General features: G+C 32.1%; 1 protein-coding gene and 1 long non-coding RNA gene across 5 annotated transcripts in view; one reads left to right on the forward strand and one right to left on the reverse strand.

Moving 5' to 3' along the window:
* The window catches only part of LOC141459471 (uncharacterized), a 33,603-nt gene extending 21,891 nt beyond the window's left edge, over positions 1 to 11,712 (forward strand). For both annotated transcript variants that reach the window (XR_012461488.1, XR_012461489.1), the window contains exon 3: positions 10,928 to 11,712. This is a non-coding gene — a long non-coding RNA (uncharacterized lncRNA). The remainder of the gene's footprint in view (positions 1 to 10,927) is intronic.
* The window catches only part of LOC141459469 (dihydropyrimidinase-like), a 29,045-nt gene that overhangs the window by 2,041 nt on the left and 632 nt on the right, over positions 1 to 26,372 (reverse strand). For 2 of the 3 annotated variants that reach the window (XM_074138587.1, XM_074138588.1), the window contains exons 3-14: positions 15,341 to 15,435; positions 13,987 to 14,060; positions 13,360 to 13,470; positions 12,763 to 12,890; positions 12,498 to 12,677; positions 11,708 to 11,821; positions 7,965 to 8,036; positions 4,898 to 5,103; positions 2,729 to 2,954; positions 1,466 to 1,576; positions 853 to 999; positions 571 to 778 (exon numbers count right to left, since the gene is read on the reverse strand). In XM_074138587.1, coding sequence (XP_073994688.1) covers positions 571 to 778; positions 853 to 999; positions 1,466 to 1,576; positions 2,729 to 2,954; positions 4,898 to 5,103; positions 7,965 to 8,036; positions 11,708 to 11,821; positions 12,498 to 12,677; positions 12,763 to 12,890; positions 13,360 to 13,470; positions 13,987 to 14,060; positions 15,341 to 15,435 — 1,672 coding nt within the window. The remainder of the gene's footprint in view (positions 1 to 570; positions 779 to 852; positions 1,000 to 1,465; positions 1,577 to 2,728; positions 2,955 to 4,897; positions 5,104 to 7,964; positions 8,037 to 11,707; positions 11,822 to 12,497; positions 12,678 to 12,762; positions 12,891 to 13,359; positions 13,471 to 13,986; positions 14,061 to 15,340; positions 15,436 to 26,372) is intronic. The other variant, XM_074138589.1, reaches the window with a different exon arrangement.

Here is a 26,372-nt window from a genome sequence, read left to right on the forward strand (position 1 = left end):
CACACTGAGAGATTGAGAAAATGTGAGAGAGAGTAAGAGAGAGGGAATTAAATAAATAACATACATCAGGATTTTTGCAAATTCGGAATTCTCAAAAATAATACAACACAAATGGTACTAGCGAATACTTAAATGGCTCTTTAAAAAGTTGCACTAAAATTTCCTGGGAAAAAGTTTTAAACAATTATCAGAGTATTTAATATACTAAGTTAACGATATCAGCTGAAAAAGCTTAAGAGAAAATCACGGAAAAGTAAGAAACCCTTCTTGACTTCCAGCCGGGTTTCTTCAACTTCGGGATTTTAGCAATTAATTTAATCTTCATTATTTTACAAGGACAAGCCCATTTTTTACGTCAAAAGAAACTCAAGAGCTTCCTAGCCACCCATCCTCTATACTGCCCAAAACTACATTTTTCAGAAAAAAAAAAAATTCAAATAAAAATTGAAGATCGACAATGTAGTGCAATATATATGCACACAACCACAGCCAGTATAATTCATAGAAAAAATCTAGAATGAATAAAACCTATGACAATACATAATCTGCGAACCCAAAAATAAAACTTACAACTTATGGAAAATGTTGAGTCCTGCAAATTCCGCTGTCCTTCTTGGCGTTGGCCTTTCCCAGCGATCCTTTTTGTCGCCTGTTCACCCCAAACAGCTGGACCGTCTACACCGTCTCTAAAATCTTTATCCTCTGATTTTTCAGCGGACACACTATCTGTTTCAGTCCTTGGGCTGCCGTTTTCTACACTCGCTTCTTGTTCTTCTACCTATTTGAAAATAAAAAGCCCTTAGCGTTGGAATTTGAAAATTAATTCATTTTAAATACTGAAAGAAAAATTACGTTTTGTTCACTTGGATAGATATATGCTGGAAAAACTGGATTCGGTACAAAATGTCCAAATCCTTCGACTGCCTTCACCTCACCTTCTTCAAAACAAACCCTACCGTTAACTATAACATATTCAGGTACTCCGTGCACTGTCATTCCCTAAAACCAAGAGAAATACTGAATACATTTTATTATATTATGTTTAAGTAAAAATACCATTTGACTCAGTTATTCATTTTCAAAAATATGATTATCGAGGAGGATAAACTAAATTGTAAAAGTAGAAAACAAGAGACGAAAGATTGAATTATATTTTATGTCCATATACTTTGGGTTTAAAAGCGTCTTGGGTTAATTTTTATTAAAATTTAATAATTAATGTATTTTTAAAAAAAGATATTGTCATTGGGTGTCATATAGCCGAGAGATATATAAATAACCATAATTGACTAAATGTACCAAAAACAATTTACAGAAAACAAATTGTTTGAAAGGTTCAAAACATTACATTTTCATAGTGAAATATATTTTGCTTAAACAAATCGTGCTGCAGGTTAAGGTGTATAAATGAATTTTGATTTCAATTATTTACCACATTCTTTCATAAAATCTGAATATAAAATACCTCAAATACGTTGAGATCGGTTGCGTGATGATGTTTTTGGGCAGTGATGGTGCGAGTTTTAGTGTGATTCCAAATTACTATATCTGCATCAGAGCCAACTGCGATGCAACCCTTGAGAATAATTTAATTAGTTAATATATGATCTTAAAAATTTATCTCTAAAACTTTATCACAAGATTACTCTCTATAATCAATAGGTCCAGTTCTTATATTTAGTTCATAAGTTTAATGCCCATAACTTTTGTTACATCAATAGGAACGAAAAGTATCTAATAAATCAATAATTTAAGTTATCAACATAGAAAAAGTTTAAAAATTATTTTTTTTTTTTTTAATTTTTACATTACTTTGAATGTTAATATAATTTGATTGATCTGATTCTAGTCAAGTGAGGTGGCAACATGACAGTAGCTTAGTAAGTTCTATTTCTCTATACCATAAGAGGAAACATGCGTGCTTTGAAGGATGAAAATCCAGCCACATGCTGAACAGTTTTATTACAAACTGAATGAAATACTATAGTCCCCAAAAGTCCCCTCCTCTTAAGGGGCTAGGGGAATCTTTAGTCAGAAATATTGTTTCTACAAAATTATGTACTACAGTACTAAATGTTAAGTTAGAAAATACATTTAGGAACTTGGGAAATGACGATGTTTGCAAAATTGGTCGCCTTTCTCCCCTTTAGTGTCTCGAAGCTGCGATGTCGGCATGTCTTTGAGCACATAATTGACTAGCTTCCAGGAATGGGCAGCCGTTTCAACGTTCGGGATGGGTGAGATCGTGAGGCAATCTAAAATGCTGTTTAAGAGTTCGAGATAGGGCTGATGCTGAAATTTTTCAGTCTCTTTCTTAGAGTTCGGGTAGAAATTACAAATTCATCACGATAGACAACTCTTTAGGTGAATAAGTACAGTGTAGGAGCTTAGGCTGTTTTCCCATTTTGCCCAACTTGTCCGAACTGCTGGGAATTTTAAGTGGTTGTAAAAACAACCACAAAAGTGCGTCCATCTTGCATGGTTTCTGATTAGGTAGATATTGGGGCTCACAGAGGTTTTCGATAAGGGACAGCCCCACCCCACAGACAGTCAAAATGAAAGTGTGCGATAGAAACTTCGTAAGCAGAGATCAAATTTTCAAAACGAAGTGGAAAGTAGAAATCACTGAGAAGACGATGAAAGTCCGAAAGCAATCAGGTTCAAAAACACATAAGCACGCTATATCAGAGAAGATGCAAAGGCTGAAGAAAACAGATATTGTAATCACCTTCTTTGGAAAGATATTGAAAATTTTGGCAGCGTTAGCAGAAGTGATTGCAACGAACTGCGACAGGTTCATTGCACCAGATTCAACTCCTTTTTCCCAAACAACTGACATCCGATCTTCAACTCCATTTACACCATGAGGAATCTTAGTGAAATCTTGCTTACCAGCGTTTTTTTGTTCAGACGTAAAAGTGCAATGACTGCTACCTGTCACCTGAAGAAGTCCTCTGCGAAAGAATTGGTACAGAATTACAATTACAAAAAATAATTACAATTTTACTGCATCAAGAAAAATTAATCACTTGTAACAGACACTTTCAAGTCTACGTTTAACAGATATCAAAAATAAATAATAAACATTACTCTGCTCTAATTTTTAAAACACACTTTGACAAAATAACTAAAAATTTCAGTCAAGACTCTGAAGAATTTGGTCATAGCCAACTGGATGCTGCATTGTCAGAAGTGCCCTCCTTTTGCATTTAAAAAGAAATTAGGTATAACTTTGTATTTATTTATTTGTTTAATTAAATTTTTCTTTTTCTTTTACTTTTTTAGTAACTTTAGTATATGCCAAACTATTATTCATTTAATTAATTTCTTGTTGTTTTAACTTAGTGTTTATCGAAATCGTTCAACATAGGCATGAATTGGTCTGCACCAGGTCTTAACATAGTGTTTGTTCTCTTAGTGGATTAAATACAGGACAATGTATAGAAAAATGCTCCACGTTAATATTTCAATTTAAACAGAACTGACAACAGGTATACCCCGGTCGAGAACACTAGATCCCCTGGAACTCTCGAAAAATAATTTTTTCATGAATACGTTTCAAATAAACACAATATGTTTTTGAAAGAAAGAAAATAAATTTATTATCCTGGGACTATTGTCCCCTAAGAATAAAAACATGTACGATTGGAGGCCCTATTGGTTTGGCCTGTATTTTAGATATTTATACATAAAAAATAAGTAAATATTTACAAAAAATTGAATTAAAATTAAGGAAATAAATGAATTCATTTCGGAGGAAGCTGGGTAGAAAGGAGATAATTAAACAAGAGGGCTTTAAAGATGGAAAGGGTAGAAGCATGGCGGACAGATGAAGGTAAGGAGTTCCAGAAAGGAGTAGCGCGTATTAGTCAAAGGAGTAGGATTTGTCAAAGGATGAAGTGGGGTGTGAGGGAATATAGAGATCAGAGGAACGAGATCTAGTATAACGAGAATGAATCAAGGATTTGAACTTGAAGAGTTAGAAGATATAAAATGACTTTTGAGATTGGATAATTTGGAAAAGGAATGAAGCCAAAAATACTGGCGACGGTAGACAGGAAAAAGCCACTTAAACTTATCGTAGTAGTGCGAAATGCGAGAGTTTCTGGGAATACTGACAATAAATCTTATGAAGCAGTTCATGAGGCGCTTGAGCTTAGCTTCAATATCACCAGAGAGACAAAGCAACCATAGTCGAAATGGGGGAAAATAAGAGAGGAAACTAGGAGTTGCCGGGTCTTAATTGGAAAAAGATGACGGGAACTATTAAACTGCTATAGGATGTGGATGGAGCAGCGAGAGATTTGGGAAACATGGTTTTTCTAGGAGAGGTTTTGGTCAAAAGTGATACCGAGGTATATCACAGAGGAATATTAAGGAGTGAATTGGAGCCAATAACAATTGCTTTGGTCTTCTCTGCATTTAGAGTAAGCTTATTTTCCGTGACACATGATGTGATATTATTGATGTCTTCTTGAAGTTTAAAAACAGCTTCAAACAGATCCGACAGGGAAAAGGATAGGTAAATCTGAAAATCATCAGCAAAGGTCATTGATTGAAATGGAGAAGAAGGTGGGAGATAGAGAAGAACCATGAGGTACACCACGTGACAAAGGAAGGGGTGAAGAAGGATTACTATTAGGATGTTTTGGTTTATACTGAGCAGTTAGTATCTCAATTCACGAGAAAAAGCAGTGAAACCGTTTTCAGGAAGCACAGTTCTAAAACGCTGCCTAAGCATAACAGCAAAACTGCCACCCATTGGTATCAGATAACAAAAACAAAAACAAAACAAAAATCTGTTTTAACACAAACGCACACACTATATAAAAATTGAAGAAAAAATCCAAATGTGAATTGAATATAAAAAATTATTATATATATAATGAATTCTTACTCAGCGAGAAGCTGTATAAGATGTAGGGATGAATGAGGCCTAATTGGAGGACAGGTAGTGGTAGAGACGGAAGGTGTAACTAGGTCAATACCTAAGGAAGAAGCCATCACTGCACCTATAACCTTATTTTCTCCTCCTTTATGGCTAGCCACTATGTCTGCCGCTGTTCTACTAGTAAGGCCGTCAATGTAGACTGAGCTACTAACCTTTAAATGAATTTAAGTAATTAATACAAATAAAGATAATAGTACGTACTTAAAACCAAAATACTTAAATCTGGCATCTTGCGAACATATTTTACATTATTATCAGAAGACACTAATAAAGCGAATGTGTAATAAATAATGAATATAGAGAGTGATTCATAATAAAATTCAGAGCTCCGGAGGGGGGCTTAGCGGGACGAGACCTATGACCCACGCCACCGCAGCTAGTAGAGGAAGCCTATTGTGCCTTGACTTTACAGAGTAAAACAAATTCCGGTTTTTATCATCACGCAACTTTCTCCGACTGCAATTCTCAAGTTAACAACACATCTTTCAAGAACTGCTCTCAAGTGGTTTCACCCGAACAAAGGCTTCTAATAAATGTGATAGATCTACCTGTACTTGACTACAAGAAAATCATTTGAGACCGTTTCCAAAAAATAACAATAATTATAGAAAAATTTAATAAAGTCACACTTCCAGTCATCCAAATCTCTTCAAATTTGGGAAGTTGAAAACTAATTTGATACTTCAGACTTTAAAATTGCAAAGTATACCGAAACGACGCAATACTGAAATGTTTGGAACATAACCTATTCCTCCGAAGCTCCTGAACAATGTTTCAAGAGAAAATTTTTCTAATAAAAATGAACCACGAATATTGCAGGAAATAAACGGAAGATAAAAGAAAATTTAGGTGTCCCCATTTTCATATATGAGTAAGGCTTACTTGTATAATTGGGACGTTCTCAGTTCGAGAGCAATGTAGTAGTCTGCGGATATCCCAGCCTAACAACCTTAATACTGCTCTCATACAGAACATATTCACTTATTTTGCAGAGTGACTTTGATGTGTGGGTTTGGCACATTGAGACTATACACTTCACACACTTCCTTATACCATATGTACCACAACTAGCATTAACTATAAATCCTTAAGGTTACAGATGATTTTATTTATAAACACAATATACGATAAGTCGATCAACTTGAGTAGATCAATAAAGAACTTCTGACTACATTAAACATAGAATATGTAAGCATGAGGCTAGAAGCCAGTTAATTACACCCAATATTTTTCAATAATTATAGGTAGGCTAGCTAAATAAATTGCAATTCAAAGAAATTCAGAAAGCTATTAACATACTATATCATTTATCTTACTATAACATTTATGATAGAATGTTATCCATTAATAATATCTATTGTACAATGTAGCATCATTAATAATGAGAGGCATAGAAAAATGACAGTTTTTTTTAAATAAAAAATTAATTGTAATAACGTTATTAACTTGTTATTAATTTTAATATCATTAATTTTAAAATATAGCCCTTTCGTGACTGTTATAAACTCTCCTTCAGTTAGGCCGTTATTGAATCCTTTGCTAGCACAATTGTTCGATTTGGGAGAAGAAAAACTCAATCCAATTTCAACTTTCCGAGCATTGATGATCCAATCATTGATACTTTGCCTTAATTAAACCAAAAACCTAACTTCTTTTCATACCACACTATTTTTTTGTTTTTAAGAAGCGCCTGTTGAAATGTGTACAATGCCACATCTTTTTACCGTTGCATCATATGGTGGTAGCAACTATTGCAAATGCATGAGAAGTTGCTATTATATTTGTCTAAAATTTCCATAAAAACTTACAACGTTTCAATGATGTGGTTGCCCTGAACCTGTCTCTCTTTTCAGTCGTATAACCTGTGTTCAATTTTGGTACTGCACGCCAGACAGATGGCCTCAACTTCCTTTCGTTGGCGTATTTGTTATGAAGAGGGGATTTGTAGGCGGGAGATCCCCAGTCCGAGTCCCGCGTTGGTTACTTTTTATTGGTTAGAAAAAATAATTAATAGTAAAGTCTTGCCCCTCCCTCGTCAACGACCCCTAATTGGTAGTTGGATAGTAAGCCCCGCCGGAAACATACGAAATTAATTTATAATTATTTACTTAACAACTTCCTCTTCCATTTCACATAGAAAAAGAGTTTTAAAGACTTTATCGGTTGTCTCAAATTTCTAATTTATCAAAATATATAAGAGACATGGTTATCCAAAAGCTCTTAATTAAAGCTCATTAAAAAGGGATGAAGAAACACTCGTTAAGTATCTATACATAAATGTAATATCCTGGATAAATTAACCGCATTTAAATCATTTTTTCAAATTTATTAGCAAAAAACTGTCATATATATATATATATATATATATATATATATATATATATATATTAGATGCCAACTTAATGTTATACAAATTAAATATTCACAAATGGTACAAAAATTTTGTTGCTAAGTTTACAAGACTAGATTTAAAATAAATATATGCACCTAAGCTGTAAGTTGTAAATGTTAGAGATTTGTGGAGATAGGTGAGTTTATAATAAAAATAAATAAAATTTATTCCTTCATATTTTGTGCACAATTAAAACTAAAACGACAGACATAAGGAGTGTGTAATAAATAAAATGAAGGAAATAGAAAGTGTTTTTAATTACGTACGATGACTATTTTTTTATTTAACTTTCTCTCTATTTACGGTACATGTTGTTTTATATACACATATATACATCTGCATCGGCCGACCTATCTCTACATCTCTCTTTCATCAACATCGAAGCTTCGGAGGTCAAAGAAAAAAAGAAGCGCAGGAATGTAAGTTGTCATTTTTTTTTTTTTTTTTTACAATTTTGCTGTTAGAAAGCTGATGCTTGTACGAAAACACCATTGAAAAATGCTTAAGATTTAAAATAATCCTTAATGATTTTGCGACCTTAATGGAAAAATAATTGAACCATCACTGCATAATAGCTTTTTAATTAAACAAAAAAATCATATTACTGTCTCATTAAAATACCTTTAACAGTTGTAGAAGCTTTAATTCAGAACCCAACGAGTCGTTTATCATGTTTGTAGCCTCATTTTCTTCCTAGAAAAAAAAAATTCACGGAATGATTATGAGTGTAGTATATTTATAAAACACTCTGGACATGTTACTCTGTAGAAAGTTTACTATAGAGATAGTTTTAAAATATTTTCGGCACATAAGGAAGATGATACTAGGCTACTTACAAGGATTATATTCTTAGACATGGATGTTTGAAGGGCAATTAGCTGGTCACACTTACTAACGTACACCTGGAACTCTCGAGTGTCTTACAGAGTATTGGACTATCAATAAACATAACAAATTTAATAGGCTTAGAGGCTAGAAGCATAAAAATGCTCGTTGAGTTCCTTAATTCTGCTCTTTTAAAAGTACTTTATTGCAGAAGTAACATATTGTTATTAATCATATTATATCTTGATTTTATTCGTAATTGCACGGAAGTTTTTCCTATTTTCGACAGGTTTCTGATTTTCATTCCTCATGAGAGGTTGATTCATCAGGAGAGAGAGATTGACGACTTTCTCTTACAACGCTCTTAGGGTTAGATAGTTAGGAAAATGAAACACAGAAAAAGAGTTACAAAGTGCAGTGTGTATATCAGATCTTAATACGTGGAAGCCAAATTCTCAACACCAATCTGATGAATTAACCTCTGATGATGAATGGAAAAGCCAAGCGGTCATAAATAAGAAAAACATGCGTGGTATGACAGATAAAATTAACTATATTACCCAGCACTGAGGACCCAACCACATTTTTAAATTATATATGAAACAAATAAAAACCTACCAGTCATGAAACACAATACAAGAGCCACTAATACGTCAACATTTAAAAGAAAGTAAATGTGCTAATCTGTTTACACAAAATTCCAATTAACAAAGTAAATGTTAAATGACCAAACGAATACAGCATTACTTCTTGGTATCTGAACAACAAGTTAATTTTTTAATTTCCTTTTACAACTTTCAAGTATTCTGATCGTGTGAAATGTCTTAACTTGACTTTTCATCTGATACCTTTCAACTCCTATTAACACTAAATAAGTTTTTAATATGACATTTGCATAAGTATTAACAGAATTTCTCAATGCAGAAAAGCTGTCCAAAGCTTAACTTAGAATTCCACTCAGATGTTATTTCGTTTAATACCTACTTTATTTAGAGGTATTTTCAGTTTTTCTCGAATATCTTTCAGCCACTTACTTAAAGGTCTATCATCTTTATTAAAAGCAATTTCCCAGAAAAATTTATTTTGGGGTGGTTCTCGAGAAACCGGCCAAGTTATGTGGTATTCAGAGTCGCCCCCCCCCCCCAAAAAAAAGGTCTTTTCACGAGAAATATCTTTTTTACAAGCCATGTGGATAAAACATACCACAAAATTGTAATACATCTCAATAGGCATTAAATAATCAAGGGAACTTTGGGAGTTAAGGTTAAAACAAGGAATATTCTGAGAAATTCGCATTCCTGAACTATAACAAATGAGGAATTCTTTTTACTTAATCTTACTAATAAGGAAAATATTTAAAAAAATAATTTTTCACTGGTAACATTTATTCTGAGGTCCGCTTTGATAGAAAAAGAGGTTATGACCAATAGTGTGGATGTGTTTACATAATTTTTCAAAAACTAAAATCCGCAAGTAGGTTCAACTTTATATTTTCATAGGGTACGGTCAAATTGTAACTTAGCAATCGCTCAAACGGAAGCACTACTTTACCAAATGGATCTTTCAATTTTTGAAATTTTTCCAAAAATGACTCCAACGATTTTCTCTAAACTAAAAATATTAATTGAACACTTGCATATACATAAATATAATTTAAAACTTTTTCCCGAAACTTTGATGAAGAACACGAAATGTGTAGGTTTACCTCTTAAGTGCTGCTTCAGCAGAATGTTCGGTTTTATTAATTTAATTAGTTTCTAAATCGCTAGAAGAAAAAGATAAATGGAGTGTATCACGCTGGTTCAGGGAAATAATAGCTGTTTTCATAGGTTTTCCAGCATTAAATCAGTTTGAGATATATATACCAATGACAAGAAACTAAAAGAATAATGGAATGACTGAACAGTTAGCCTGAAAGCAAAGCATTATTATAGGCTTCAATCTCAAAAAAATTAATTTTTAAAGACATGTTAGCAGCTAAAAATATTGATTTTAAAACTGTTCGTTTTCATTTTAAAATTAGATTTTATTGTATTATTCTTTTGTAAAGCTATTTAAAAAGAAATATATCTTGTAGTTTTCAGCTAGTCCTAAATAGTTAGTAGGTGGGAAGCTATCAGCATGTTTTTTTCAATCCTTGCCGTGAATGTTAAAATCATTAATTAACGTTCATTAGTAATAAAAATTGATTGCTTTTTTTCTTTTTTTTTTTTTTTTGTTAATCCATACCAAAAATTACCCCTAGAAGAGATATATTACCTCAAAAATTCAGTACTCCGTGGTATCAAAGTTGTCTTCCATGTAGAAAAGATTAACTTAAGTAAGTTTCAGTCCAACCCTCATAAATATTAATTCATTAATTTATTAACGTATTTGTAATTCGATTAAAAATAATCTGAAGCAAAAGTAATAATTTAATTCCCTAATCATAAAACTAATTTCCTTTGTTTTTAAGAGAACATTACAATTTATTTTAACAAATTTTATATGCCTAACATATTTTAGATGAAATTCAAAATTGTCTAGACAAAGTTTCCTAATAAAGAAATTTATATATTTTTATAAAATTTTCAAGCACATGTAATTTTGTAAATGAGAAACGGTACACAATTGTTTTCGAATTTGAACAAGAAGGATACTTCGCTTCAAAATTATTTTTTTAGCAGACCTAGTAGGCAGTAATTTTGAAGCTATGTTCTAGGACAAGGAATAATTAATATCACTATCTTTATTAACTTTATCAAATTTGTCCTTTTCAGCTTGGACTGCACTATCATTAGGTTCCTATGGCATATTCAAGACGTCCGAAAATCTTAACGTCAATTGGTAGCCACGAAAATTGGTAGTATTCATGGTGCAAATTCAAAGCAGAAACAGAGACCACAAATCGCGCATGTTCCTCTTTACAACTAAACTGTAGCAGAGCATGTACCCTTCCTTATAGATGCAGATATCAAAGTATTGGTGCAGTCAGTTGAAGAAGTGGTTAGAGGGACTCAGAAACGCCTCCATAAAGGCAGGTGTAGATTGAGAAAACATGTGCACCGCAAGGGCCCATAGGCGTCATAATGGTAGCCTATGCAGATTCTGTCAAGAAGAGAAAGAAACAGACGTGCACGAATTAAACCCACATGAAGTTCTCTTATGTCTGAGAATTCGGCTCTTCGGAGATGAAGAACATAATTCAAAATTTACACAAGAGTCTTTCTTCACACTTTGATTAAAGAAAAAGGATTAGTGTCGATGCTTTATTGCGAAAGCAACAATAGATTCAATGGATCACGGGGGTGCTGGTTTAATAATTTGTACCCAAGGAATCTAATCTACTATGGAGTAATTTCATGTTTTTATTTTCTTTTATGGCCAATCTCGTGATAATTCTTCTCATATCATAGTTCATAGAAAAAATAGTTAATTATGTCAAACACAAAAACACAGATGTAAAATAAAAAAACACACACTGCAGACACAAAAACACGATATAAATGTAAAATTGTGTAGAATTATATATATATATATATTACAATTAGTATAAATACCTGATTAGCTATAACACAAGCTCTATTAACAGCTTCTGCTTCGACTTCTTCAGGTCTGGCCAGACTATGTCCTTCTGGCCCCACTACACCTTTCTCTATTAGAGCTTTTTCGTTCTAAAAAACATAAACAAATTAATTTCTGTAATAATAAATCAATATTTTCATTTATATTTATTCATTTGATTTTTTCTACAATTCTAAAATTACAGGACTAAAGTGGTTCCTTAGATGAATACAGAAAAGATAACCCTGATAACTCCAAAAATGTATGGGCGATGGAGCGGGACCGAAAGTGTGTTTGGCTCTTAACCCTCCATCTCCAATCTGAATCAAAATTGGACCCTAATAACCCTCCCCAAGAAGCAAGCCGTCAATCCGCAATATCGTAAGAAATCCCTGCGATCCAAATCCCTAGATAATGAAACTGTTTCCCAAACTCCCTTATCACAATGATGACGACATTTAGGTTAACAGGCCTGCTATTTTTTTGTAAATCACTGTCTAATTAGCGAGCCTAATCAGCTTGTCTACCGTGACTCTTAATTGCAAGCCACTGTGAAAAGATGATCAATTTCTTCCTACTTAACGTGATGGACAGAATAGGCTGTAACAAAGAATACTGTCTGCAGGCTATCAGTGCATGAGGAAGCTATGGGCCTCCATAATCAGGAGTTAGTACTAACACCTATATGTATGTAACTAATTTCTGGATTGGCCTTGCGGTACTGCAGTAAGAGAATAACGCCTCATATGAGGCATCTTACATTAGATTTTTCTTATATTTACATACCTCTCTAATAACATCGCCATTTTCAGCATGAACCATTGGAACGGCTCCTAGTTCTTTGCACTTAGCAAAAGCACAATAGAGTTCATTATCGTGTAGCATATATTCGTCCTTGAAGGCCATAAACATCTTGAATGAATTAATACCATGTTCGCTACATAATACTTCCATTTCTTGCTTAATCTTTTTTTAAAAAAAGTTTAAATTAAATACATATTTTAATAAAGTTTTTTTAATATTATTTTGTTATCAAAGTCACAAAACTCACTGTATCATCCCATCGCGTTACACAAACATGAAGCGAATAATCGCAACATACTTTTCCATCGGCAGTACTGCGCACTCTTTCATACGCTTCCAAAAGAGATTCTCCTTCATAGGGCACTACGAAATCCACTAAAACATACAAGAAATAAGTATCAACAAATATTCAACCATTAAATCTGTTTGTTTAAAAAAAAAAGAAAAAAAAAGGATTCTTTAATGGTAAGCTCAGGCGGCAAGACGCCCCTGAGTGTAGGGACTCTCTTACCCAAAAATACGAACGTTTTCTTAGAGCAAGAGTAATAAGGGATCCACCATCCTAGGGCTGCTTACGCACTTACATTTAATAAGAAATATTATTTTTTATTTTAATTTGGCTATTAGAATAGGGACCACCAATTCGAAAAAATGTGTGACGTGAGAGTTCTAGAATCCCCAGAATCTCTATTATTTGAATATCAAATATAAAAACATAGTTTCTAAATTTAAATAAACAAAAGTAAAAAAATAAATTATGAGGGTGGACGGACATTTTCACAAGATCATCCGATATCCTCGTAATGCTGTAAGCTTTCGTTCGAATATTGTTTTGAATACTTACTAATTGTAGTAGTTCCACCAGCAATTGCTGCTTTTGTGCCGTCATAAAAGTCATCAACAACTTCAGTACCCATCATTTTAACCTCAAAATGAGTTTGTGGATCGATTCCACCTGAAAAATATATTTTTTTTAACATGCAGTTCGATGCATACTTGAAGATGGATGTGTTTTTGAAATGTTACTATTTAACAGGATACAAAAAACAATCAGTACATTCTACTTATTTGAGATGTTGCTTTAAGCACCCACTTTCTGTAAAGTGTAGTGGAGAAAGTGCAGGAACCAAATCTTTGTCCTGTCCTTCTCCAAACACCAAGCTTTCACTACTGTAAACCTCCTTGAAAATTTTAGAAAATGCTCGCGATATCCAAAGAAACAATAAATAAAAAAATAAAATAAGGTTTACAAGACTAATGTAAACAGTTTTGCCCAAGGGCGAATTAATCTTTTTAAATAAAAGTTAATTGTTTTCATTATTCTCTCTAATTTCCATCACTAAACACAAAAAATGCATTTAAAAAACAAGAAAGGTAGAAAAAATTATTTAAACTTATACCTCAAATAACTAAAGTTTTTTTGTTGTTTTTTTTTTCATCCTAGTAAAGATTATATTAATCACCAACTAACCTGGCATTACGTATAATCCTCTTACATCTAGAATTCTGGTGCCACCTGGAATAATTAAATTCTTTCCTAATTCTCTGAAAAATAAATATGAACGTTAAAAATATGCATAGTAAAGGAAAAAAAAAAAAAGAAACAAAAGAAGCTAAGATAATCTTATGTGTAAGGTCTCAGAAAGGTGGGGATATTCTTTTAGTGGTAGAGCAAGAGACCTAACGTTTTGAGCGCAATTGCCTAACGGATAAGTTTAATACTCATTAGGGAATACCAAAGTTGAATTGTTTTAAAATATTTATTTCTTCACTTTATTCTAAAATCAAATAAATATTTTTGGCTTAAAAAACAAGGCAACAAAACACATGAAACATGCTAACTTAATGTAACTTAATATCCTTCAAGTGCTTCAGTAACGAGTTAAAAAGAGATTTTAACAATTTGGAAACATCGAGCAAATGGTTATATTTTTACAAATGCTTTTGGTAAGGAAATATAAAAGTATAGCTGCATAAATTCAGAGTTTTCCGAAGTAAAGTTATAATCTTCTTGAGTATAAGTGATGGTTCTCTTCAAGGTCCCAGAAAGGTGGGTGCTAGAAATTAGGGATCTTCTATCTCATGGTAACAAAAAACTCCGATCACATAACCGTCTGTGGGATCATCGGGAAATTGCTCATCGAATGCTCTCTCCTGAAGAAGCATTGCAGCTTTGATTGAGGGTCTGGAAAATACTAGTAAAAAATTGGTTCTTGATTACTGAGTTTACCATTAGCGAAAAATGGGTCTGGACAAGGAAATACTTATTAGAAAATATGGATGGGAATGTAAAAATCTCATTTCAACTCCTCCTAAAAAGTATGGTTATCTCAATTTGGCTCCAAAATCTGAAGGTTGATTATGAGTACGTCTCTTGGGTTTCTACATGATACAAACCCGTCCGGATAACTCCCCTTTCGTTGATAGGGCAAAGCTTTACTGGGCTTTACAGAAATACCGATGTCAACGTAGGCTGATGCTAGTTGCGTTTAAGAGAGCGCGATAGCACCATCTGTGAGCTAAGTACAATTCTTTTTCAAGGAAAGCCTCCGTTTCTAAATTTTATACGAACTTTTCTGTGTACTTCAAAAATTAGCATTGCTTAGTAGCAAATGGGAAATAAATTTAGACTACAAACTATTTTGTGCATAGATCTGTAATGATGGAATTCATACATGATTTATGTATACAGTAAGTAAGTAATGTGAATCACATTTTGGAATTATCTGCAATTCCAAAATATTATACTAATAATCTAAAAGGCGCTAATAACCTAATAATAATAATAATAATAAATAGTAATTAGAATAAATAATTCATCATACTTAATAATTCCATCTTCTATGTAAACATCAGTATCAACAATTCCATCTGCATTAACTACCTTGCCATGTTTTAAAAGAAGGCGATTTTGTGAACTCTACAACAAAGAAAAATAATTAATTTCTTAAAAATGTATCATTAGAATTATATTATTTCATTATATCAGATAAGTTTCCAACAATGTGCCTACTATCCAACTATGGCAGCCGGCGCCATCGCTGACCGATTTGTGTTTTCCGACAATATTCGATCGCGACACGGCAGTTTCCATTAAAATGTTATTATAGAGTGTTTCAAAATATTTATTTCTGTACACTCTTCTATTATTAAATACACATTTTTTGCCAAAAAAATTGGCAAGACAACAAATGAAACATGCTAAATTTGCTACTTAATATCCTTCAAGAACTTCAGTATCAAGCTGAAAAGAGATTTTAAGAATTTGGTAGCATCGAGCCAATGGTTACGTTTTTACAAATGCTTTTGGTTGGTAAGTAAATATAACAGCATAGCTGCATAAATTGCAGAGCTTTCCGAAGTAAGAGTATAGAGGATCTATTCATAGGATGAGGTGGTTTAGCTGCTTCTTCGCTGATCTTGGCGTCCCTACAGTATCCTAGCCTGACAAAACTAATAACCTACTCTGACATGTGTGCAATTACTTGGGTTTAGCGAACCCACAGGAAAACTAGTACACAAATTCTTGCCCTTCATGTTTTATCTTTTGAAGTTAATTATCTTTTACCTACTGTAATAGATGGCTCATATTTAATTTATAAATATAGTATAAAGTGATTTTGAATCCAGTGGGCGGTAAAAAAATGTGAGTATTTAAAAAAAAAAGTACATATACATACTTATACGAGGTGTGTTCAAAAAGTAACGGGAATTTTCGTTTTTTGAAAAAAATATTTATTTATTCATCTACATTAATATTGTCGCCTTCAAAGTAGTCCCCTTCGCATACAATACACTTGTGCCAGCGCTTTTTCCAATCCTCGAAACACTTCTGAAACTCGATCTTTGTGATAGCTTTCAGCTCTTTCAGCGATTCACTTTTAATGTCATCTATGCTTGTAAAACGACGGCCTTTTAATGTTCTCTTTATGTTTGGAAATAGAAAAAGTCACATGGAGCCATGTCTGGCGAATATGGAGGCTGGGGCATCGTTAAAGATTTGTTTTTGGCCAAAAATTCACGAACAAGCAATGAAGTGTGAGCAGGTGCATTATCGTGGTGCAAAATCCATGAATTGTTTTGCCACAAATCCGGGCGTTTTTTTCGGATTGCTTCACGCAAACGGCGTTGAACTTGTAGGTAGTACTCCTTATTGATTGTTTGACCTTGTGGCAAGAATTCATGATGCACTATGCCATTAAAATCGAAGAACACAGTGAGCATAACCTTCACATTCGACCGCACTTGTCGAGCCTTTTTCGGTCTTGGCGATCCAGAATGCCTCCACTGGGACGATTGAGCCTTAGTTTCGACATCATATCCGTAAACCCATGTTTCGTTACCTGTTATAACACGTTTCAGTAGATCCGCATCGTTGTCGACTTCATTGAGTGACTCTTGAGCAACTTCCATTCTCCGCTGTTTTTGTTCGAAATTCAACAATTTGGGAACAAATTTTGCTGCCACACGTTTCATACCCAAAACATCCGAAAAAATTTCATGGCATGAGCCAATTGATATGGCAACATCATCAGCGACTTCTCTGATTGTGATTCGGCGATCGTTCATAACCATTTCTTTCACTTTTTTCACGTTTTCATCGGTTGTTGATGTGCTTGGACGTCCAGGTCGTTCGTCATCTTCAACGTTTTCGCGGCCATCTTGGAAACGCTTATACCACTCGTAAATCCTTGTTTTACTCATAGCAGACTCACCATATGCCTTTATTAACATTTCACACACTTTATTACACTTTATTTCATTTTTTACGCAAAATTTAATACAAATTCTTTGATCCATTTTTTTTAACAAACAAAAATCGCCAAGCTCGAAAAACACGTCTAACCTTAACGGGCTGCCACTTAAGAAGTAAACAATGAATATTACTGAAAATTTTATCGTACTTCAGGGGCATGTGTACCAACATAATAAAAAAAAAAATTTTACAATCAGACTCTCCAAACCCGCGAAATTTAAAAATTCCCGTTACTTTTTGAACACACCTCGTATTTTCCCGGATCAAAGAAACTTTTTAAAATTCTATTTTAATAACTGCAGTAAGAGAGGCTCACATTCCAGGTTTTTTTTTTTTTTATAAAGCATTGTTTAAGAGGGGTCTAGGGAAAGGAAAGCTGGGACTTCACCCTTACCACATTCCACTATTATAGTGAAGGCATGTTAATGTTATTTTGATTTTACTGGCTAAATGATCAGCTGAACGTGACTTACACAGCTACTCTAGTAGTATGTGGATTGGAATAAAACACATGTTACACATGTTTAATATGAGAACTAAAAAAAAAGTGTAATCATAAACTTATGCTAACATTTGTCATTGCTGATATTAAAAATAATGTTTTATTTCCAGCGTTAAATTACACAGAGTACAAAATAACATGTGTTATTTATTATTTTTCACTCACTTACTGGAAGGAATTTATATTTGTTTTACTGGAAGTGCTGCGATCATTTCAGATTATTTTAATCATTGGAACAGCGGATTTTTTAGGTTTTTGAGTTTACCAAGAAAATAACAGCTGCTACGAATGTTGCTTCGTCTTGAACTTAGTAAGGGATACCTCTTATAATTACTGACAATTTGTTGCCCTTAGGATTTACGAAAGTATAGTACTTTGTAGTATTGTCTTCATAGAGTTTAGTTAATTTTCAGTAGTCTTCTGAGTTTTTGAAAATTATATTTAATTTATTTCTGCATAGCTGGGTTATTAAATGATGCGCCGATTGTTTTTTTCGATTTCCTCTATTAATGTCTGATAGTTATTCCGCACCCATTCTAAAAATTGGGAATGGATTTTCATTGTTTATTTGCAGTTCGTCTGGTTCAAAAGTTAAATAGAAATTCTCATTTATTATAGGTTGGTAGGTTATGAACATGATTTTTTTTTATTGTTTTTCTTTGGTTAATCTACATATCTTCTGTTCTACTTTTAGTTAGCCGTCGAAAATTGGTTTGAAAATTCAAGTCCAAAATGTTTTTGTTTTATTCTTTGTCATTTATTAGGGTGGAAAGCTCGCACCCTCCTCAGCTACGTTTTCCTGATATTCGTCCAAAACTTCTTGGGCCAACTGGGTTACTGCTTTTTTTCCTATTACTACTCATTTTAATGTACGTGAGTGATGCTTGTTTACTTATCCCCACCACAGGGACCGTTCGTTGTTGCAGTAGTTTATTTTTTTTACTTCTTAATGTGTCTTGATTCACGCAAAGTAAATATTTTTTTTTTTAGAGAGAAATCATTATTATTTTATAATATCATTTTGTTTTATAACCTTAGAACTCTAGTCAATATTTAAATTTCATTTACATTTACATACATATTTACATTGCATAAATTGAGTGAGACAAATTGAGTGCAACGATTCAAAAAGTTTGGAAAATATTACCGTACATTTTGAGCTCCGACAAATATTTGTGTGAAAATTCCATTTCGAAAATATGATACGATCGTAATCCTTCCGTGACAGAAAAATGTAAAAAATACAGCAAGTCATTACAGGGCAAATGACGGGAAGAATAGTTTTTCAAATGTGACAAGAGAGAACAAAAAATTTGTTGATCTACACTTCAGATACCATAATTTAAGACCTGACTAATTTAGAAAGCAATATTTAATACTTTCGTTACCAAAAATAAATTTTAACCAAAATCTCATTGTGGCATCTTATAATGGTGCCTTTGCTAAATACAAAATACCAACTTCCATCGATTTGTGTTTTTTAGTTAAGGTGGGTAAGACACAGACACTAATTAATTAGTGTTTATTAATTAAAAGTCCAAAAACCACTTTTTGGACTCAGGGGACCTAAAAACAGATATTTCCTTGAAAAGTTGAAAACACAAATCACAATATTAGGAGATTCTCTCAGGAGTAGTATTCTCTTAGGAGTGTAATAAGAGAAGGTAAAAATTTTAATTACCATAACTTTATAACAAACGTTAATAATATTGAGAATGGAGAAATTAAATGATTAAAGTACAATAAAAACAAGTTAATTGTACTATAAAATAAAACAACTGCTAAAAACTGAAACAGTTTGATGTTATGTGATAATAATATGTAAAGGCAAATGAACTGCGCGCCTGGCACACTAACTGTAGTAGTACCTAACTTAACAACTTCAATAACAGGAAACCTACTTTAATTATTGTTTTGTTTTTACACAACCTGGTGCAATTTCACAGGTTCCTAAATAACAAATTTTCTTCAACCAAAGACTTATTACTTTCTCCACAACAAATAAACACGACAGTTCATAAATTGATTAATCAATCAACCTCCTCATTATGAAGAAAATCCCTAAAACAGGTATGAAAATTGAATGCGTGCTTATAAGACGCATCAAATCGACGACCAGAACTGAAAACCTAACCACATTTTCGATGAAATATAATTCAGATACTGACCAGTGAAGCAAGTAATTAAAAGTGATAAATATTAAGTTCAATACCAAGGCCGTTTTTATATAAACAGTTCATTCAACTAAACGAAAGAAATCAATAAAACGATTTTTTTTTTTTTTTACACTTGATTTCTTGAAGTTTTCTTTAATCTTACTTGAAGCTTAAAAATTTGATACGATCGCACTAGTCCAAGAAAATTAAAGCAAGATAAAGAAAATTAAAGAAAGATAAACCAAATTAAAGAAAGATAAACAAAATTAAAGATAGAAAAAGAAAATTAAAGAAAGATAAAGAAAATTAAAGAAAGTTACAAACCGTTATCTCAAATAACCAAGTTCTTTCTTTACTTGAACAACTTAATGTTTACCAATAATTATTGAATTTTCTCTATTATAAGCATATTTTTTGTTTTGTTTGTAATTTATATTTTCTTCAAAGAATTTCACTTTGAATAATCATATTTATTAAAGCATCCCTTTAATAAAAGTTGGAAATTCATTAATATTCCGAGGTGAGCTCTATATTGAGCGGAGCTAAGGTGGCTCCACGCTATATATGGTAGCCTTTATCATTACATCCTGTCGTGACTTGATTGCTAAAAGCGAAATCACCTGTTAGTAAATGATATATATTCTCTGAACATGCACTAATCAATAATTTGTATTCTCTCTTTCTTTTAATTTATTCCGGTACACGATATCTTACCTTCCACCTTCAATCACTGTATCAGGGTAAATTTAAATTAATAAATTTTCTTTTTTGGAAAAACATAAAAAAAATTGAACCATTCTAAAACGTTGGCTCCTAATGCCTGCAATTACAAAAAAGGAAAAATGATTTCAAATTGTTAAATTGTACATAAGACATTGATCATAGTTTTTATTATCTTCAGTTTTCGAATTTGAGTAAACGGAATTAGATGCTTAAAGGTCCCAAGAATACCATAATACACTGGTCGTGTTGGTTTATGAAGTTTTTATATTATGAGAAGTTAGATTACGTTGCTTCATAATAAAATTTGAAAAATCACTTTGAAAAAAAAAATTATAATGAATAGAAAAAAGAAATTTTTAAATAAGGCGTTATCTAAGCGGTTATTACCCACAACTTGTAATTAGAAATGTAGGCTCTAATCCTAATACACCTGCTCATACATATAGGTTTCAGTTATGCCCCCTCTACGTCTTTTAGTATCACCTGTCATAGGCTCGTTAACGCTCTCTCCGCTAAAGTGATACCCCATATAGCGAATTAAAATATGTAATCTACAACAAAATAGGAACAAAAAGTACACGCATTAATTTTTCTAATCTAAATCTAATAAGAGAAGAAAATGAAGAGAGACTGAAATTAGCAGTTGCATTAACCACAAGTACTACAAAATTTGGAAAGTTTTTTAACTATATAAAAGTAGATTATTTTTACATTAAAAAAAAAAAAGTTTTCTAATTAAGATGAATCACAAGATAGAAAAATGCTAATAAGTGAAAGTAGAAATATAAAAAATTAAAGAAAGTTATGATTTTACAACTAATTAATTTCTTTAAAGAAAGTATTAACAAGTCTTAAATATAATTAATGTGCTTCATTTTATTTAATTTTATTATATGTGTGTTTTGCCAATTACAACACATTTAAAGCTAAAAACAAAAACAATGAAGTTCATTGTTCGAAAAATAAACGAAATAATATTATTTCGTCTTCAATTACCATATTTCCTTCTACTTATCACTTTTATGTTCCTTTATTAAAGTAAACAAAATGCTTAATACTGTATTACAATAAACATTTCACCTTTATTAACGTTTATTAAATTTCATTACTTTTTTTTACCACTCTTAAGAAAAAATATTGCAGATTTTTCTGAATTTTCACCAGAATCACACATTTTTTAAATTCTTAAGGTTGAAAAAAAATACACTCAAGTCTTATTCAGATGACTTCCTTGTACTCCGAATTTTTAATTATTATTGGCAAATTTTGGGAAGACTCAAAACAAAAGTCAGCAAAGGTTAATGGAGCATTAGAATGATTTATTATACTGTACACTTCAATAGACAGCCACACCCATATACTCCTAAGTCCCTTTTTCTCTTTTGAGTCCCTTTTTGATAGACATGTTTGAACAATGGTAATTTTCAATTTAAAATAAAATCAGGAAAACCTTATCCAAGAAATCCCCTCCTCCTCCAAAAACTCAAAATTTTTGTCTATAAAATCGCACTCCAGTTTAACTAATGATTTCCTTTAAATGGGAAATACTACGGCAGAATTACTATGCGTAATGTTGCCCCTGGTTACTTCGCTTTCCCAAAACAAAATTCAAGAGAGTTCATTATCAAATCCAAATTTTTGGTAATTTTAGGTAGATAAGCAGCATTAGGTTAGATTCTACGACGGTTTTAATCTACGCTACCGCGACCCTGGGGTCTATTGTTGCATCTATCAGATTTTTTGTTTTGATTTCCTCGGGCCAGTAATCCTGACCAGAGGCCGTACAATTATACATATTTAACTCGTACACTGCACATTACTTGAAGTTTTAAATATAATTATTCAGATATAATTTAATAACAATAACTTAATAATTAAATAAATAACTGAAATTATAGCAATTCAATTATATTTATCATCTGATAAATTATTTTAACAAATCAAGACACACACACACACACACAAAAATAACAGTATTAAATAAATAACTGAAATTATAGCAAGCCAATTATATTTATCTGATAAATTATTTTAACAAATCAAGACACACACACACACACACACAAAAATAACAGTATTAAATAAATAACTGAAATTATAGCAATCCAATTATATTTATCATCTGATAAATTATTTTACCAAATCAAGACACACACACACAAAATAACAGTGTTAAATAAATAATTGATTCTGACTGGTTTTAGGATTGGTAAAATCCTAGATATTTCCCACGCTGTTAGTAAAATAGCTTCTTTAATGTAAACTGTTGTTAATGTCACAAAAAATGTCTTCAAAAATTTCTGTGATTATTTCACTGATAATTCCGTCATAAAACGGTACGTTCTTAAGCACCTTAGTATAAACATGTTGGATAAAATCTATATCATCCTGAGTTAATTTTTTTTCCGGATTCCCGTATTTTTTTCTTTTGAATAGTATGATTATCCGTGAATTCTAGGATCTTACGGGCCAAATTTATTTCAACAGAACCGATAGTTTTTCTTCCATTATTACTAGCGAATGTTTTAGCTTCTTTCTGTAGGGTGGTGAACATTATTTCGTTTGCATGTTGTTTTTTTTTTCTGCTGGTTCTTATAAATATGATTCCATGTTGTCTCTCATCCAGCTCTTTATATTCTTCTATTTAGTTTAACAAATAATCTAAGCAATTCGATATTTTTTGTTCCTCCCTGAATTATTTAGATTTAAACACTATAATTTTTAAACTTCTTGTCTTTCTATATTATTAATATTTTTAACTTCTAATATTCAGTTACAGGTTTCTATGATTTCTTTTATTGTTTGTTTCTATTCTGTTAATTATTAATTATTATTTTCACTTATAGCATGTCTGCATACTTCTGATAACTCCATATCATAGTTATAGTTAATTCTGAATGAATCAGTTTCCCCTAAGTTATATATAAATTTAAATTCCTCTCTGTTCTTTTCACTTATAAGTATTGTAAAGTGTATAAAATTTGGGTTCGATACACTTTCTGAATTATCGATTTTCCAATCACTTTACCATTCATAGAGTTAAGTCTATGCTGGCTTCCCTGTTACATGTTGGGTGTTTAATGGAAAGTGACATTCTTCGTTGAATTGTTTTATACTTAAAAATTCTACTAAACCTTCGGCTCGAATATATGTACAAATCACAATTTTGATCTATACCAATTATCATTTTCATACTTATTTTCGTTTTTTTAAAAATATTTTAAAATTTTCTGGACTACTGCTATTGAGATTATAACAATGAATGGAGGAGAATAATGTTACTCGTATTTATGAATGTTAGGCAAGGATTAGGGCCGGATATTCATCAGTGGATAACATCTTTAATTTACTTTCACTTGTTAAATTACAAAAACGTAAGAAACGTCAAAAACTTACTTTCTTTTTTTTAAGATTTAAAAGCAGCATTCGACCTACTGGAAAAAACTCGATTCTTTTATAAACTGTTTACCTTAGCTTTATCACATAAATTTTTTAATTCCCTTCAGTTTCTATACAATTCCACAGAATCATCAGTCTGAACTAATTAAGGTATTTTGGAAAAGATTGTAACGTCTATAGGGATCAGGCAGAATTGTTTGCTCTCCCATACTTTTATTACGTAATAAAAACCATAATAGAAACTACATAAAGCTGAGTTAACAATAAATGTTTCTTACAGTAAGTTTTGTATATAAAGGTGAAAAAGACATTTCGAAGAGTTTAATACTACAGTTCACGCGATTATTTGTTACCCGCCGCAGTATGGGGCCATCAGAGATTTGAAGAGGTGGAAAAGTTTATTTTTTTTATTAAAAAAGTTGTTTTCACTGTCCTCGACATACAGCCTATCTTGAATCTGGTTTGCTTCCAATCCACTTTTATACACTGAAGTTACATTTTAACTATAAATAAATAACAAAGTGATATTACCTCATACTAGATTAACAGGTGTACTTGTCGAAGAAACAATTCAAAATAATTTATATTGGCATAAAGATAACAAGTACGATATCAATAAAGTAGATAGTGTAAATTTAGATAGCGTATTATCTCATATGCAAGCGGATTTAGCAATGGTCCTAACGGAGCACAGGATTAGTTGGTTTGGAAAGAAGGAATTTTCCCCAAGCAGAGGTGATCTTCATGATGAACGGTGGAGGCTAGGAACGCTTGTTCTATCACCGCTTACAAGTATAGAGCATTTTTTGTTATCAGAATTTAATTTTTATTTAATGTCCTCTAAATACATAATGGTGGAGGGGGTGAAGTTGATGGCCTGCTCGTGGTACCACCTGCGTAATCTAAACGGTCAACAGTGCACCAATAGGTTAGGTTATCAGACCGTCTCAGGAAGTAGAGGTTTAACCGCGTGCTCAGGGCAAGTGTAAAGGCCTAAAGGAGGCCATCCAGCCATTACACTATGGGATTATGAGCTAGACCCCCACATCTCCGAAATCAAACTGATTAGAAGAAACAACCACTAAACCGTAAGGTATATGAGGTGGGAACTAAATAAGTAAAGTAAATAAATAATGCAGTTAGGAAACACGAATTTTATTGACAACAATAGCAGTTTTTAAGCAACTCTAGACTAATGGTAAATACCAAGTTGAAAGTGTTCCCCAAAAATATTTTTACCCAACTATATATTTTAAATAGAAGTGGACCATTATCATATCATGTTTAGCGAACATCAGTGCAGCCTTTATATACATATATATTTTAAAATCATATAAATCTATTCTGTTAAAACAGATTTTATTAAAAATTGTAATTCTAGCAACATATTTATGTTTATTGATATTAATTGATGACCAAACAGTAAATGATTCAACAGGTGCACTTTATGTGAATGCTAATCTCAGCGATTCTCTAAGAACTTCCCAGTAAAATCTTTTAAATAAAATTTATTAGCATTTTAAAAGTTAATTAGTACACGATCTTTTATTTTTAATCGGTTTTAGTAATTTTGGTGAAAATCACGAACATCTGAGAAATCCCTTCAATCGAGTAGCACATTCAGCCAAAACTTTGGTAACAAAATCGGCAAGACCAAAACGAAATATTGAGATATAGCGAATGTCAATATACAAAAAATATATCTCTCCATAAAAAATAAAAATATTGATTTGAAGCACATTATTTTTCGAATAGGTTAATCAGGTTGATCATTAATTTTGAAGATTATTGCATAAATAGAAACAGAAACTAGACTGAGTCACTTTAAATTAGATAAATTACGAATCTGTTCATTATTAAGCTGTAAATGATATTTAGTTTCAACTATTGGGGAAATAAGTACAATCATGTCAAGTTTCTTTTCATCAATACAGTAATATTCTTTTTTTTTTGCTCTAACTCTAATAAGTAAGGGTATTTTATGGCAACACATTAAAAAGTTATGCAATGTACACTTTGGAATCGACCATGGGTTATGAACCTTTTTTTGCCGCAAATGAGGCAAAGAAACAGCTCCTAAAGTGCTGATAGTTCTACCTGGGTCCCCCTTAAAGAGCAATCTCTTTTTGTTTGATACTTGGGGGATGTTCTAAGCGCTTTTCTCAAGCTGTGTTAGATCGTTAGTTATTATTTATACGTTATCCAGCCCCAGCCCACTTATTATTTAAGATCCTAAGTTAGAGGAAATTAAAATTAGAAGCCTATATTATTTAAAACAGAAATATTTTAATACGTCTAATGTATTTTATAATTTGCAACCA

The sequence above is a fragment of the Rhodnius prolixus genome, unplaced genomic scaffold (genome assembly GCF_049639745.1).
Source record: "Rhodnius prolixus isolate KJV_2025 unplaced genomic scaffold, Rpr scaffold_11, whole genome shotgun sequence".
Lineage (NCBI taxonomy): Eukaryota > Metazoa > Arthropoda > Insecta > Hemiptera > Reduviidae > Rhodnius > Rhodnius prolixus.